General features: G+C 45.6%; 1 protein-coding gene across 4 annotated transcripts in view; it reads left to right on the forward strand.

Annotated features, from left to right (window-relative positions):
• Klhl33 (kelch like family member 33) overlaps nucleotides 1-7981 on the forward strand; it is a 21887-nt gene extending 13906 nt beyond the window's left edge. For 3 of the 4 annotated variants that reach the window (XM_052733368.1, XM_052733367.1, XM_052733366.1), the window contains 3 exons: nucleotides 3897-4821; nucleotides 4934-5101; nucleotides 5308-7981. In XM_052733368.1, coding sequence (XP_052589328.1) covers nucleotides 3897-4821; nucleotides 4934-5101; nucleotides 5308-5860 — 1646 coding nt within the window. In that variant the 3' untranslated portion in view covers nucleotides 5861-7981. The remainder of the gene's footprint in view (nucleotides 1-3896; nucleotides 4822-4933; nucleotides 5102-5307) is intronic. The other variant, XM_052733369.1, reaches the window with a different exon arrangement.
• Nucleotides 7982-16263: the final 8282 nt, after the last annotated feature.

Raw genomic sequence — 16263 nt, forward strand, 5'->3', positions numbered from 1 at the left:
CTAGACGCCCAGACAAATTTGAACCAATAGTTCAGTCGCTTTTTTTTTTCCCTGCCCAGTGGCTAGATTTCCAGCCAGCTGGCTGGAGCATATAGTACAGTCCATGGCAGTAGAACAAGCAGAAAGTGAATGCCTCAAACAGATTAGCCGGAGGCCCTTGACATCCTACTAAGCACACAGCAAACAGAAGTCCCCAATGTGTCCTTTCTCCTAGATGTGATTCTTTCTGAGGAAAGACTCTGGCAGCCTCCTCTAGACCAGTGGTTCTCAACCTTCTTAATGCTGCAACCCTTTAACACAGCTCCTCGTGTTGTGGTGACCCCCAACCATGAAATACTTTCGTTGCTACTTCATAACCGTAAATTTTCTACTGCTGCCGGGTGGTGGTGGCCCATGCTTTTGATCCCAGCAATGGAGGGGAGAGGCAGGTGGATTACTGAGTTCAAGGCTAGCCTGGTTTACAGAGTGAGTTCCAGGACAGCCAGGGATACCCAGAGAAATCCTGTCTCAAACAAACAAAATTTGCTAGAGTTATTTTGGATGGTCTTAGGCAACCCCTTTGAAAGGGTCATTCGCTGGGCAATGGTGGCACACGCCTTTAATCCCAGCACTCGGGAGGCAGAGCCAGGTGGATCTCTGTGAGTTCGAGCTAGACTGGTCTACAGAGCGAGATCTAGGACAAGCACCAAAACTACACAGAGAAATTCTGTCTGGTGGGTGGAGGGGAAGAGTCATTCAACCTCCAAGGGGGTGTGACCCACAGGTTGAGAAACACTGCTCTCTACTGTACAGTGTCTGCTATTCCCTTATACCAAGATACATCTGACCTGGAACATGCAGTCTGTATGTGATGCAACAAAGTTTAAAGTCACAATAGATTTGTTTAGAGGTTACCTAGTTCAAGGTTATTACTTTAGCAATGAACAAATCAAGCCACATTCCAGCACGATTGAGATTGAACAAGAGGACTGCCTAGAGTTTGGAGCCAGGCTGGGCTACATGGTGAGCGCTAGGCTGGTGTGGACTACATTATGAGCACCTATCTCACAAACCAAAGTGAAAAAGGAAAGAAAAAACAAATCTCGTAGGGCCTTCTAACATAGACCTGTTACACACACACAGGCAGCTGAGAAAGGAGAGTTGACGTGAGTTCCAGGCCAGACTGACTCCAAAACATGCCTAGTCACACCGTGAGGTTCTCAGTGGAGGTACTCCCGAAGGAAAGCTATCCCTAAAGGCTTTCTGCCTCATGGCATTAGCTGGCAGGTGATGGTTTAAAAGTTCATAATTACAACATTTTCACAAAAGGTTGGGGTTCCCACATATTCATAAAACTACGGGGGAACCCATCACTTTAAATCTTACGGTACAGCAATGAGTAAGCGGGAGATTCCTAGTAACTGAGAGCCATTCACAGTTGCGTCTCAGATACAGATGCTGGTTGGTGGTATGAAAGCTGAGCTGGTTTAGCTCATTTCCCAGAAGGTCGATTTTCAACATAGAGTAGGAAACTGTAACTGATGTTTGTTATATCGGGGAAGCACCAGGCCACTACCTACTGCTTAAAAAGGCAATAGAGAAAGCATCACTATCATCAGTTGCCCTTTGAGAGGTACGCATTCCACAACTGGCCAAAAGAGTGTGGAATTCATAAGAATCACGGGGAACACAGAGGCTTGACTAGGACTCCCTGAGACAGTTCCTCGCAGTGTTCTTCTTTCTATCGCAAAATACTTCAAGCACAAAGCAAAAATTAACACTCAAACATCCATCACACTGGCTTAACAATTAATATGCTACTTGTCTATTTCACCTCATTATTTCGGCTTGACATTTTACTGAGGAATGTACATTTTAAAACAAAGGGCTAGAGAGATAACTGCTGGTTAAAAGCTCTTCCTAGTCTTCCCAGCATCCACACTGGCCAGACCATAACTGTCCAGCCTCCATAAGAGCCCATACTCCCATGCACCTACCCACACACACATAAACATAATTGAAATAATAAAAATAAATCCTTAAAGAGGATATTTGAGCGCTCACTTTCTGTTTTATTTTTTATTTTGATAAAGAGTCTCACCAAGTTTCCCAGGTTGGTCTTGAATGCGTTCTTCAGCCCAGGCAGGCTTTGAACTCATGGTCCTCTTGCCTCCATGTAAATGGGATTACAGTGCCTTCAACACAAAGCCCAGTTCTATTAAAACAAAACCTTTTCTATACTTACAGAATATTGCATTTAGTTATTCATGTGTGTGAGAGTATGTGTGTGTGTGTGTGTGTGAACAGCAGGACATTCCAGGACTACAGTGCTTGTGGAGTCAGAGGACAGTTTGCAGGGAAGTAGCCCTCTCCTTCTATGTGGGTTCTAAGGTTAGAACTCTGGTCATTAGTCTTGATGGCAAGTCCCTTTACACACTCAGCCACCTTGCCTGACCCTGTTATTTCTTTCTTTTCTTTTAAATTTTTAAAAAAAATTTTTTTTTTTTTTTTGGTTTTTTGAGACAGGGTTTCTCTGTGTAGCTTTGCGCCTCTCCTGGAACTCACTTGGTAGCCCAGGCTGGCCTCGAACTCACAGAGATCCGCCTGGCTCTGCCTCCCGAGTGCTGGGATTAAAGGCGTGCGCCACCACCGCCCGGCCAAAAAAAAAAAAAAAAAAAAATTTTGAAATAGGGTTTTTCTGTGTAACAGTCCTAGCTGTCCTGGAACTCACTTTGTAGACCAGGCTGGCCTTGAACTCAAAGAGATCCACCTGCCTCTGCCTCTGCCTCCCAAGTGCTGGGATTAAAGGCGTGCACCACCACTGCCCCGCTTCTTTCTTTTCTTAAAGGCTTATTTGTATTATTTTATGTGTATGTGAGTACCTGCATGCATGTCGTGTACCACATGTCTGCCTGGTGCCCACAGAGGCCAGAAGAGGGGGTCCAGTTCCCTAGAACTGGACTTAAAGGTGGTTGTGAGTTGACAGGTGGGTGCTAGAAACCAAACCTGGGTCCTCTGCAAGAGCAGTAAGTATACCACCATGCCTGGCATGGATGGAAGCCATTTTGGTAGGATGGCTGATGGCTGTGGTTCTCACAGCTGTAAATGAAAAGCCCTTATTTTGTTCACCATGCAGTGCCCCCCTTGTAAGTTGTACCCTGCTCTATTCAGTTTATTTTGTGTTTCCTATTAGCAAGTGTTGTCTATAGGATTTTCTCAACTGGTTTCATTAAGGTAGTTTTTCTAGGGAGGCGACAGTGGCACACGCCTTTAATCCTAGTACTCGGGAGGTAGAGGCAGGTGGATATCTGTGAGTTTGAGACCAACCTGGGCTACAGAGCAAGTTCCAGGACAACCAGGGCTACACTGAGAAACCCTGTCTTGAAAAAAAAAGTTTTTAATTAACATGGGCCTAAAATGCTAAAGTGTCCTCCAGACACTAACATGAGAATAATACAGGGTGCTTGGAAATTTTAGAATAAAGACTGAATACAGAAGTACATGTCAAGTCTCCATAGTAAGTTCCAGGCCAGCCAAGACTACATAATGAGACCCTGTATCCAGAAAGAAACAGAAAGAGAGAAAGGTATTAAAGCAAAGACTCCCCAAGTGACTATTTAGACCTATGGAATCATAATCCAGGGAGGGGCAGAGAGGGGCCTGAAAACTGTATTTTTGCTTGTTTGTTTATCTGTTGCGGTACTGGCGAGGGAATCCAAGCTTTGCACATGCTAGACAGGGGCTCCACCACTGTCTCCCGAGAATGAAAGCTGCAAGCATTCCATGCTCTTCCAAAGCACATCACGGCTTGGCCTCTGGGTGACTGGATCAGTTACAAGTTAGGCTTACAAGTTAGGATCCTAGTTTGCTAGCTGTCTTGCAACAGTCTGGGTTTCTTTGTTTCCCCTCCACTGCAGTGCACCGAGTAGCCCTGGCCTGTGGCAGTGAGTTCTTCGGGGCCATGCTTCTGAGTGGGATGAGGGAGTCCCAGGGCACAAAGGTGTCTCTGCGTACCATCTCTTCTCAAGACCTGAGGTTCCTCGTTTCTTTCGCCTACTCTGGAGTGGTACGAGAAAGATGGCCAGGATTGCTAAGAGTCGCCCAGGCTGCGCTGCAGTACCAAAGCTCCTCCTGCCTGGATTTGTGTCAGAGAGCCTTGGCTCAAAGCCTCTGCCCTGCCCTTTGCCTGGCTTTGTTTCCTATGGTTGAAGCCCCTGGTTTGGAGAAAGTCTGGGGGAAAGCCCATCATTACCTCCTCACTCATCTGCCTGCTGTGGCTCTGTGCCCTGCTTTCCCGGCGTTACCCGCCACCTGCCTGGCGGAGCTCTTGGACAGTGATGAGCTCCATGTACAAGAAGAGTTCGAGGCTTTCATGGCTGCACGGCGTTGGCTGGCTGCCAACCCCGAGACCCAGGAGTCAGAGGCCAAGGCCCTGCTGCGATGTGTCCGCTTTGGCCGCATGTCTACCAGGGAGCTGAGAAAGGTGCGGGCAGCTGGGCTCCCCCCTCCTCTGTCGGCCGAGCTGCTGTACCAGCTGATGGTAGAAGCTGAAATCCCAGGGCAAGAGAGGTGCAGGGAGCCTGACCAAGCACTGGTGGTGATTGGCGGGGATGGGCTTAGACCTAACATGGACCGAAGACAGCCATCTTGCAAAGTGTGGTGGGCCCGGGCTTTCCACTGTGGCATGGGTCTGGTACGAACTGTGGAATGGTGCCGGCTGCCTGACCTGCCTGCCCCGGGGCGCTTCCGGCATGGAGCTGCGAGCCTCACAGGAAGTGAACTCTACGTGTGTGGGGGACAGGATTACTACAGCCACTCCAACACTCTGGCTTCAACTCTCAGGTATCATCAGTGTGTAGCAGGCCCCCGTGTGGGCAAGCAAGAGAAAATGCTAATCCAGCCAGCCATAGGCTCCCAGGGTCACCCTTTTTGTATCTTGTCCCATTGTGTCCAGGTGGAGCTCCAGTCAAGAAGGCTGGGAGGAAATGGCACCTTTGTGCCAGGCTCGGAGCTTCTTCCCTCTGGTGGTGTTTGATGGACAACTTTATGCCCTGGGTGGACGGGACAATGGTGTTGCCCTTAATTCTGTTGAGACCTATATCCCTGAACTCAATGTCTGGAGGTAAGCAGGCAAAGGGGCATTAGGGAGAAACTAGATTTGGAACAGGAGAGTGAAGCTGGGCATAGGGGCACGCACCTGAATTCCTAGCACTTCAGAGGCTAAAGCGGGAGCCTAGGCTATAATAGCAAGATCTACCTCAAAATAATATAAAATGAAATCAAGTTGAGCGTTCTAGTTGTCTGATCTTATATTCTGTTCTCCCTTAGGCCAGCACCAGCTCTTCCGGTACCATGTTTTGCCCACGCGGCTGCAATCCTCGAGGGCCGATTGTATGTAAGCGGCGGCTATAGTGGGACCGGCCACTTCTTGGACTCACTGATGCTCTATGACCCCAAACTTGAGAAGCCGGAGACACTTTTGAGCCCAATGGGAGTAGCTCGGGCCAGTCACGTGATGGCTGCTCTGGGTGGGAGGTTGTATGTGGCAGGTGGGATAGGAGACACTGGGGACCTCCTGAGCTTTGAGGTCTATGAACCAAAGACTGATAGCTGGACTCACCTGGCACCCTTGCCCTCCTCCCATGTGGGGGCTGCCGGTGCTGTGCTCCAGGGGGAGCTACTAATACTGGGGGGCTATAGCCACCGTACTTATGCCATCTCCCACCTTGTCCATGCCTACTGCCCCGGTCTGAACCGCTGGCTGTGCCTGGGAACTCTGCCAAGACCTCGGGCTGAGATGCCTGCCTGCGTCTTGACATTGCCCAGTGTGCGGCACATAGCTTTGGTCCCTACTCAGCACCAAAACAAACCTGCTGGATGATTGAGGACCAGCAGTATGTGAGGGAGGGAGGGACAAGAATACCATCACAAAAGGACGGAAATTATGAGAGGATAGAAAAATTGTACTTGCTGGCTTACTTTTAAAATTTATTATCGTTAGAAACGTTCTTGTTATGGTAGCTCTGGCTGGCCTTGAACTTGATGTGTAGCCTGGGCTGGCCTCAAAGTCCTGCCTCAGTCTCCTGAGTGCTGGGATTGTATGCACTACCCCACCTTGATTGAGAGGTCTGATGATGATTGACAGGGTCTCTTGTATCCCAGGGTGCCTCACAACTCCCTATGTAGTCAAGGATGACCTTGAGCTTTTAATCCTCCTGCCTCCATCTTGAAAGAACTGGATTCACAGGCATGTACTGCCTCACGTGGTTTGTGCCAGAGATCAATGCTCAGCAGGTACGCTACCAGCTTAGCTACTTCCCTAATCCTAAAAGAAGGCTCTATTCTTTTTTTATTTGCTTATTTTGTTTTTAAATGGTTTAATATTTATTTTATATGTATGAGTGTTTTGCTTGCATGTATAATGTGAACCACATGCTTATCTGGTGCCTGCAGAGGCCAGAAGAGGGCAGCAGATCCTCTGGAACTGGAATTACAGATGGTGGTGAGCAGCCATTTGGGTGCTGGGAACTGAACCCTGGTCCTCTAGAAGAGCAGCAAATGCTCTTAACCTCTGAGCCATCTCTCCAGCCCCTTATTTTGTGTTTTGAGGCAGTCCCATTATGTACTGTAGATGAGGATGCTTTATTCTTGTTAGTATTTTACTCCATACTGGACCTTGCAGCTCATAAACTGCTTTTGTATATATGATTTCTACTAAGGAAAAGGTGGTTCTGGAACTCATGGGAAATGGGCCTTGGGAGAAGGACTGGCAAATAAATACTCAGGCAAGAGAGGCAACCAGGAAGAACTCCACAAGGATTATTGAGAAATTTTTGATGAAAGAAGTACAGTGAGTTGGGAGCTAAAGATGAAACTCATTGATAGAATGCCTACTTAGCATGGGTAAGGTTCTGGTTCAATACTCTGGCATAAAAAAAAAATTAAAACTACAAAACCCAAACTTCATTAGTCAAAGTATAGGGACCAGGAGAGGACATTGGGACAATTGGGAAATTGATAGAGGAGTATGGAAAGAACTAAACTGTCCCCCGTTTCTTGGCACTTACTCATTTTACTCTCCCGTTCAGCATACCTAAATCCTTCCAACACTATTCTTTCAAGGTAGTTTTGTAGGCCCATGCTTGGCTCCATGGGCTGCCTGTAGAGTCTTCTGGTTCCCACTGGAGACAGAAATCCCCATGAGGTCTAGACATGGTGGTGCACACTGGGAACCCTGGCATTTAAGAGGTGGGATCGGGAGGACCAAGACTTGAGACTGTCTCAAGAGAACTAGACCCAACCAACCAAGTCACCATGAAGGGGAAGCTCCCACCAAGACTTGGACCACATAGGGACCTGAAGCTGGGGTAAGATGGGAGTATTCATGGGGGGAGGGAGGAGAAAGACACAGGCCAAGGAGGGAGTGTCCATGGTGGCAAATGGAAAGTATGAGGCTGAGAAGATGGGGAGAATCCTCTTCAGTGTCTTTCCTTCCCTTTGATGAACTCAAGAAACAGGACTAGAGAAAGGACAATTGTGTGAGGTGCTGTGGGATTAAGAGGGTGGGAGAGCATTGGTGAGGAAGGTGAAGGCCAAGAAGACTTGGGAAAGCACTGTCTTCTTGTCAGTCCCTTCCCCTCATATCATGTTGAACTTATTTCCCTCTATTTTTTTTTGTTTAGGTTTTTGTTTGTTTTAGACATGGTCACATATAGCCTAGGCTAGTCTTGACCTCATTATGTAGCTGAGATGACCTTGAACTTCTGATCCTCCTGCTTCCAACACCAGAGTGCTGGGATTACAGGTGTGGGCTGCCATGTTGAACTATTTGTCTCTGTTTAAGATAGACAAGTAATACCGTTGAAAATGGAAAAGGTTAAGTACAATGTGTGAAAGAGAAGATTGAAGCAGAGAAGGAAGGAGGAAACTGGGGGATGAACATTTTGCTTGTGATGTGTTGATAAAGATGTCTGTGAATAAAGGTTTCATACTGATGAAGTCATTCTTGTCTGAATGTCTCTGCTACAAACAGCATTCAAAGTCAAAGTCCCTGGAATTTGGCTTCTGTGTCAGTATTCTCTGAAACTGCCCTCCATTCATTGTTACCAATGGAGTGATCCATGGCCACTCTCATTTCCCCTCATCTTTCTCCAGCATCTGACTGGCTGAAAACTGAATCTCACCCTGAAACTGTCTCTTCTCTTGGCTCCACAGGTAGCACAACCTCCTAGGTGAGCTTTCCCATCCTTCTCTAACCCAGAGGTGGAGAGCCTCCCCAAGGGGATGTGGCTTTGTCCCAGGTGACGCTGTCAGCGAGGGTTGAAAACTTGGCTTTAGGTTAGAGCATCGACAATGTCCGACCTAGACTGAAAAACTGAGCTGACCCCACAGTTATTCTCTGACCTCCACACATGTGCCATAGCACATGTACCTCCCCCCACCAACACATATCATGCACTCACGCAGACAATAATAAATAATTTTTAAAAGTGAAAACTGTATGGAAAGATTATTTAATATAATTGTGGAATGGAGGTATTTTGGAGATAACATAATTCAAACATTTTGTTTTCTTTTTAAGATTTATTGTTTGAAAATTTGAAGCATGTATATGTTGTTTTCATCAAATCCAGCCCCCATTCCCCTCTAGCCCCTCCCATGCTCCCCCACTTTACCCTCCCAATTTCATGTATTCTTATTATAATCCAACGATTCCACTTAGTGCCGCCAGTGTATGGGGGTCTCTGGGACCACCAGGGCTAGCAATGATCCGAGAGAGGCGAGAAGGAAATCAGGTTCAGCGAGACTTAGCTCGTGCTGGTTCAAACTTCTAGGGTCTGACCCCGAGCAGTTTATTGTAAGCATATTTAGATAAGCACAGTGCAATTTGGAAAACACTTACCTGGTGTAATGTAATCCCTTGTGTACAAGGAGGCATAATTACATTGAAATGCAACTCAAAGTACATGTCATTTCTTCCAAGAAGATGATTTCCAGAGACAGACTCTGTATTAGCCTAGGGAGGGATCTAGCCTGGTGTCAGCCATATGATAGCATAGAGGTCATTTGGGCTATTAGCCACCTCTGGTCCTGGCTGTTGGAGCTTGGGGGATCCTCTGACCATACAGATAACGCAAAGATCACCTGGACTATTATGTATTTCAGATCCTGGTTGTGGGAGGTTGGTATGGCCTGGTAGTTCAGATAATACAGAGCACTGGGCTATTAATCACGTCCATTTCCAGCCTTATGGGTGGAAAATCAAGTTATATGTCTTTTTCTTTAAAAAGACAACCCGGCAAACATTCCTGGCTTCCCCAGTGATCTGAGAGTGCAAGGACCTTTATGCTCCCAACATTGCCAGCATGGGATAGGTTTTCTGGACAGGACAGGGCTGCTGCACATACAAACTCACATGGATTGTCAAACACACTGACCTGCACACAGTCAAGCCAGACAGTAACTCTGGTATAGATAAGGGAGGGCCTCATAAAGTAACACCCCTGGCTGGGTAGCAAAATTGGCAATTGATGGCTACTAGGGATGGGAGAATGAAACTTTTTTTCTTACTATATTATATTTATTTATTTATCTATCTATCTATTTGTGTGTGTGTGTGTGTGTGTGTGTGTGTGTGTACATGTGCAATTACCTCAACACTTGCGTGAAGGTCAGAGGACAACTTGCAGAATCAGTTCTTTCCTTCTACTATGTGGGTCCCAGAGATCACTCTCAGATTGTCAGGCTTGGTGACAAGTACCCTTATCCACTGAGACATCTTGCTGGCCCAGTTTTTTTTTTTTTTTTGGTTTTAGTTTTTCGAGACAGGGTTTCTCTGTGTAGTTTTGGAGCCTGTCCTGGAACTCGCTCTGTAGACCAGGCTGGCCTCGAACTCACTGAGATCCGCCTGCCTCTGCCTCCTGAGTGCTGGGATTAAAGGTGTGCACCACCACTGCCCGGCTCCAACTTTTTTTTAAATTAAATTTTATTTATTATTTTGTGTGTGTGTGTGTGTGTGTGTGTGTGTGTTTTATGTATAAATGTGGGTACACGTGGACCATGGTGTATATTCTGTTTTGCTTCTGTCATTGTGAGAAAACACTGACCAAAACCAACTTGGAAAGGAAAGGGTTTCTTTCATTTTACAAGTTAGGGCCCATTAATAGAGGACAGGAGCTTGAGGCAGGTACCTGGAAGCAGGAACCGAAGCAATGACCATGCAGGAATGCTGCTTACTGGCTTGCTCAGCTTGCTGTCTTGTACAACCTGGACCACCTGCCACCTGGGGTGGCACTGCCCATAGTGGCAGGGCCCACTGGCATCAGTCATTAATCAAGAAAATGCCCCACAGCATATCTATAGGTCAATATAATAGAGGCAAATCCTCAATTGAGGTTCCCTCTTCCCAGGTAACTCTGGTTTTTCTCAAGTTCACAAAATCTAGCCAGCACAGAGTATATGCAGAGGTCAGAGGAGAACTCTGGGAATTAGTTCTCTTTTTCTACAGGGGGTTCCAGAAAATGAACATGGGTCATCAAGTTTTCACAGTAAGTGCTTTTCCACACTGAGCTGTCTTGCAGGCCTGCGATCTATTCTTTAAAGGGGGAAGAAAATAAAGGCAGGTGCTATATCTGTGGAGTTTAAAAAGTGAAGAGGATCCGGGCGGTGGTGGCGCACGCCTTTAATCCCAGCACTCGGGAGGCAGAGCCAGGCGGATCTCAGTGAGTTCGAGGCCAGCCTGGACTACCAAGTGAGTTCCAGGAAAGGCGCAAAGCTACACAGAGAAACCCTGTCTCGAAAAACCAAAAAAAAAAAAAAAAAAAAGAAAGAAAAAAAAAAAGAAAGAAAGTGAAGAGGAGGGTTTTTTTGAGTGTAGCTTCTAAGTGATATAACGACATGAGGACTGAAGCCTGGCTGGCAGGACCATCCTTACAGTTTCAGAGGTTGAGTCCATTATCATCATGGTGGGGAGCATGGCGGCGTGCAGGCAGACATGGTGCCAACTACATCTTGATCAGAAGGCAACAGGAAAGTGGACTGTGACACTGGGCAGTATCTTGAGCATAGGAAACCTCAAAGCCCACCACCACAGTGACATACTTCCTTCAACAAGGCCACACACACTCCAACAAAGCCACACCTCCTAATAGTGCCACTCCCTTTGGGGGCCATTTCCTTTCAAACCACAGCATACCACACTGAAAAAGATGATTGCCCTGGTATGCTTCCCCAACCTCTGCTCCCACCGTTGCTCCACTTTCACATATGTGCCCCGTGTCTCAGACCACTTCCTGTTGCCTGCAAGATGTAGGACTCTCAGCTCCACTCCAGCACCATGTCTGCCTGCATGCCACCACTGTTGGAGCACCTGTCATGATGATAATGGACTAAACCTCTGAAACTGTAAGCCACCACCCACCTCAATTAAATATTTTCCTTGTAAAAGTTGCTGTGGTCACTAGACAGTGGTGGCACATGCCTATAATCCTAGTACTCGAGAGGCAAAGGCAGGCGGATCTCTGTGAGTTCAAGGCCAGTCTCGTCTACAGAGTGAGTTCCAGGACAGACTCCAAAGCTACACAGAGAAACCCTGTCTCAAAAAACAAAAACAAAAACAAAAAACCATAATAAATAAATAAATAAATAATAAAGAAAGAGTTGCTGTGGTCATGGTGTCTCTTCATGGCAATAGAAACCTTAACTAAGACATATGGGATGACATACCTCCTTTGTGAATCGGGCCCACCTCATGAATAAAATGATGCTTCCCAAACAGCTGATTAACTAAAATATGTATTGTCATCTTTGAAACAGAGATGTGACAGCCCGTCCCAGAGACACAATGTTATACAGATCCTCCAGCCTTGCATAACTCATCCTTGGTTTTATGCTCTGGTATCCACTGCAGGGCCACACAAACAGTCCTCCACGTAGGTCACCTCGTATAGGTGATAGGAATGCAGTCAGGCTGTGGCAGCTGTTACATGGCTTTTACTGTGAATGAGAAAACATACAACTGAAGCCAAGCTATCTGCCTAGAAAGAATGTGCCCACACAAGAGAGGAATTATGACGAGAAAGACACATTTCTCCTATCTTCACATTAGTCTCCGATTTGTCAGGAAAGTGGGAAAGGGATTATGAGATGGAGTGTTGGCTTGCTGTTTCTTATGTCTAGTAGACCACAGGGGAGGAAGTTATGCTAAAGAGCCTTTCCTAGGGTCCAAAATCTCGGTACCCATGGGAAGAATTGGATGGTGAGTATATTAGTTACCTTTCTGATAAAACACCATGCAGTTCCAGAGAGGTAAGAGTCCACCGGAGTGGGGAGGCATGGCAGCCCGGAGGCAGGGCTGCTAGAGCAGTAAGCTGAGACATTATATCCTCAACCACAATCGTGAAACAGAGAGAGAAACCTGGAAGTAGGGTGAGGCTACGAAATCTCAAAGGGCTGCACCCTCCTGAACTTCCTTAAACAGTTCCAACGGCGGATGAAGTTTAGATACCTGTGAGCCTGTGGGGGCTATTTCTCATTTAAGTCACCACAGTGAGAACAAAAAGAACTTTGTAGAAGTAACAGAGGATATCTCCTAGTTCTGACCTTGAACAGAAAGAAAAGAAAAGAACAAAAAAACAAGCCCATGGTTCAGAATACAGAGGCTTTAATAACGGCCCACTACAAGAAACCATGGTCATTAGTGAACACACCAAATCTGAATTGCTTGAATTGGAATGTATTTGTTTGTTTGTTTGTTTATTGAGGGTGAGAGGCTCTTAAGGCTGTGAGACTCCATGCCAGATTGGACCCGTTTGAAGGCCGTGGAAGTGGAAAGATGGAGTAAAACAACTATCCACCCCTTTTTAGGATAGAGCTTAACCTGAAGCACTAATGGCCTTAATAGAACTGAGTTCCTAGGATCATGTAAAAGAGACTTGAGCTGGACATGGTGGCACACAGGTGGAGATCAGATGACAGCCTGAAGTAGCCAGCTCTTTCCTTCTACCACATGGAAGGAAGGTCAGGAGAGCGTGGGGCCAGTCAGGAAAGCAGGGAGGGACCCCACCAAGAGGGGCTGCCTGTGGCTTCTGAGTTGCTCCCTGCCATGATGCCAACTGTTACAAACTGCTAGTAGCTGGAGGAAAAGAGCTTACCCGAGGGAGGATATTGTAGGTGGATAAATCAGGGAGAAGGAGAGGAAGTCAGGAAAGGGTAGGGCCAGGAGCCTTAAATCCCACCCAGAGTCCCTGGGCGGTCTCTCAACTTTGAAGCCTTTCCCATCTCTTTGATGGGAGCTGTTTGTCTGTTCTTTCATATTATTTTTTGAGACTATAATATAATTACATAATTTTCCTTATCCTTTTCCTCCCTCCAAACCCTATCATACACCCCTCCCATCGCTCTCTTTCAAATTCATGACCCCATTTAAAAAATGTAGTTGTTATTACACACATATGTGTGTGCATACATAGATATATTCCTAAATGCATAAATACAACCTGCTTAGTCTGTATAATATTAGTTGTATGCATGTTTTCAGGTCCAGCCATTTAGTATGGGATAACCAATTGGTGTGCTCTCCCCTGGGGAAGACTATTTCTCCCAATCTCAACACTCCTTAGTTGACTGTAGTTCTTTATGTGGGAGTGAAGCCTCCTTGGCTTTCCTCATCCGTGTTAACCTGTCTATTAGTATCCTCCTTGTTCAGGTCATGCTTGGGCAGCCATATTGGTGAGACTTCATGGGTGTAGCTTCTGACATTTCTAGAGACACAATCTCATAGTAAACTCCTTGATCTCCTGGTTCTTACAATCTTTCCACCCTCTCTTCCACAATGACACCTGAGCCTTGGTTGTAGGAGATGTTTTGTAGATGTATCTACTGGGATTGGGCTCCACAACTGCATTTTGATTGGTTGTAGTTTTCTGTAATGGTCTATGTCTGTTGCCAGGAGAAGTTGCCTTGATGAGGGGCGAGGACTACACTTATCTATGGGTGTAAAGGCAAATATTTAGAATGTAGTTAGGGACTGTGCTGGATAGTTTTATGGCAACTTGACACAAGCTAAAGTCATCTGAGAGGAGGGAATCTCAATTAAGAAATTACCTCCATAATATCGGGCCGTAGATGAGCCTGTAGGGTATTTTCTTAATTAGTAATTGATGGGGGAGGGCACAGCCCATTGAGGGTGAGGCCATTCCTGGGCTGATGGTCCTGAGTTCTATAAGAAGGCAGGTTGAGCAAGCCATGAGCAGCAAGCCAATAAGCAAGCAGCACCCCTCCATAGCCTCTGCATTAACTCTTGTCCTGCTTGAGTGCCTGTCCTGATTTCTTTGACATTAAAATGTGATGTGGAAGGATAAGCCAAACAAACCCTTTCCTTCTCACCTTGCTTTTGGTTATGGTGTTTCATCACAGCAGTGGAAACCCTAATGAAGACAGGGATCATGATGGTTTAGTAAAGTGGAGTCTGTCTGTTCTAATAAAATTTGTCTTTCTTCTCTCTGTGTCTGCTGCTCTACATCTCCCATCTGTCACTTGCATTTCCTTGGTGTCTGCTGCTGGTGTTCCTTTCACAGTTCTGTCTACTGTCTTTCCCAAAGGTCCAATCCTTTGTCATCCCACAGAACAAACCCACTGATTCCCTAACCAGGTGCCCATTGCCTCCTATCTCCCCCTAAACAATGTGGCTTCTAGGGACCAAAACCAAGGTTGTTGGTCTTGACAACACATGACTTTACCCTCTGAGCCAATTCATATTTTAATATATGCAAAGAATTTAACTTTTTACTAGCAAGAACTAGTACAAATTAATGGAATGTGGCAAAACCTATGTTTCTAAAAACCTATGGAACATCAATAGTTCATGTGGTAGAAATAGAGAAATCCTCATAAATATCAGGGAATGGTGCAGACAACTCACAGTTGGAACAATGAAATCTTGTAAACCCATGCCTTCTGAATAGTTTCACTATTAAAAGTGGATAAAGTATAGCTTTCACATAGTCCATTATCTGAAGAACAAGATTACTTCCCGAAAGCTTATAATTTAATTACTGTTTCTTCCAGATAAAGACTTTAAGATTATATGTGAGCCTAATTTTTTTTGTAAATAAAAGTAACAGGATCATGTGCAGATGTCTTTTTAAAAAAAGTAAAGTTGATGGTGGTTTTACAGAAGAAATACACACTATAAATCTAAAGACAGTTGTTGGAGATGAAAGGGAAAATATTCAGGCAAAACCAATGGTGTTTTCATAGGCAAAACCAATGGTGTTTTCATTCCTGATTTTCTTACTCCCTTTCTCGATTCTTATCTGAGGTTGTCCTTCCCAGTTCAAAGGCTATCTTCTCCAGGAAGTTGCTGGAAATTCTTTAGACCCAACACACTCTATATCCCTGTAGTTTATGCCTTATAGCACCGCCCTTTGCACTTGGCAGAGCTTTGTTGAGTCAAAGTGGAGGAGGACAATGAGTGGGAAATAAAACTGACTACTATAGCAAGCAACTTTAATAGATGTAAGGGTCTTTTCAAAAGGGCTTCCCGGGCTGGCCAGCAGGCTCTGCTGGTAAAGGCATAAAGTCTGACAACAGAGTTTGATCCCCGGAGCCTACCTGGGGTAAGGAGAAAGACAACTCCTGCCCGTTATCTAACCTCCACATGTGTGTTATGAGCATGCCCGCATGTGTGCCTGCACACAAACTAACTAGATAAAAATGTAAGAAGATTGTTTAAAAGGCTTCCAACTATTGAAGGGAAGGAACACCGTCAGCTCAGAGGTAAATCGGAGTAGATATTGTACTGATCCAATGGCCACTGGAGCTCAACGTCACTCAGCAACAATTAGGGGTGTGGGGAATAGAGAGAGGAAAACATGATGTGGAGGAAGAGATCGTAAGGGAAGGGTAGAGAAGGGGAAAAGGGAAGATACTGGAGTACACATGACAAGACAGTAAAAAGGGCAGCTACTGGGGAGAAGGAGTGGGGAAGAGGGAGACAGGGAGTTCAGGTCAGGTGGTAGGGGAAGAGATGAAGAAGAATAAAGTATAATGACGTGTGTATGAAAATGTTATAATTATAAGGGGAAGCGTAGGGGTGAATATAATTAAAATACATTGTATATGAAATTCTCTAAGAATTAATAACAATATTTATAAAAGAAAATGTCATAATTCAATCCATTGTTTTATACACTAACTTAAAAAATAAATTTTAGAGGCTGGAGATATGGCTCAGTGGTTAAGAGTATGCACTGATCTTCCAGAGAGCCTGAGTTCTATCCCCAG

Source organism: Peromyscus californicus, unplaced genomic scaffold (assembly GCF_007827085.1).
Source record: "Peromyscus californicus insignis strain IS unplaced genomic scaffold, ASM782708v3 Scaffold_12__1_contigs__length_115047231, whole genome shotgun sequence".
Classification (NCBI taxonomy): domain Eukaryota; kingdom Metazoa; phylum Chordata; class Mammalia; order Rodentia; family Cricetidae; genus Peromyscus; species Peromyscus californicus.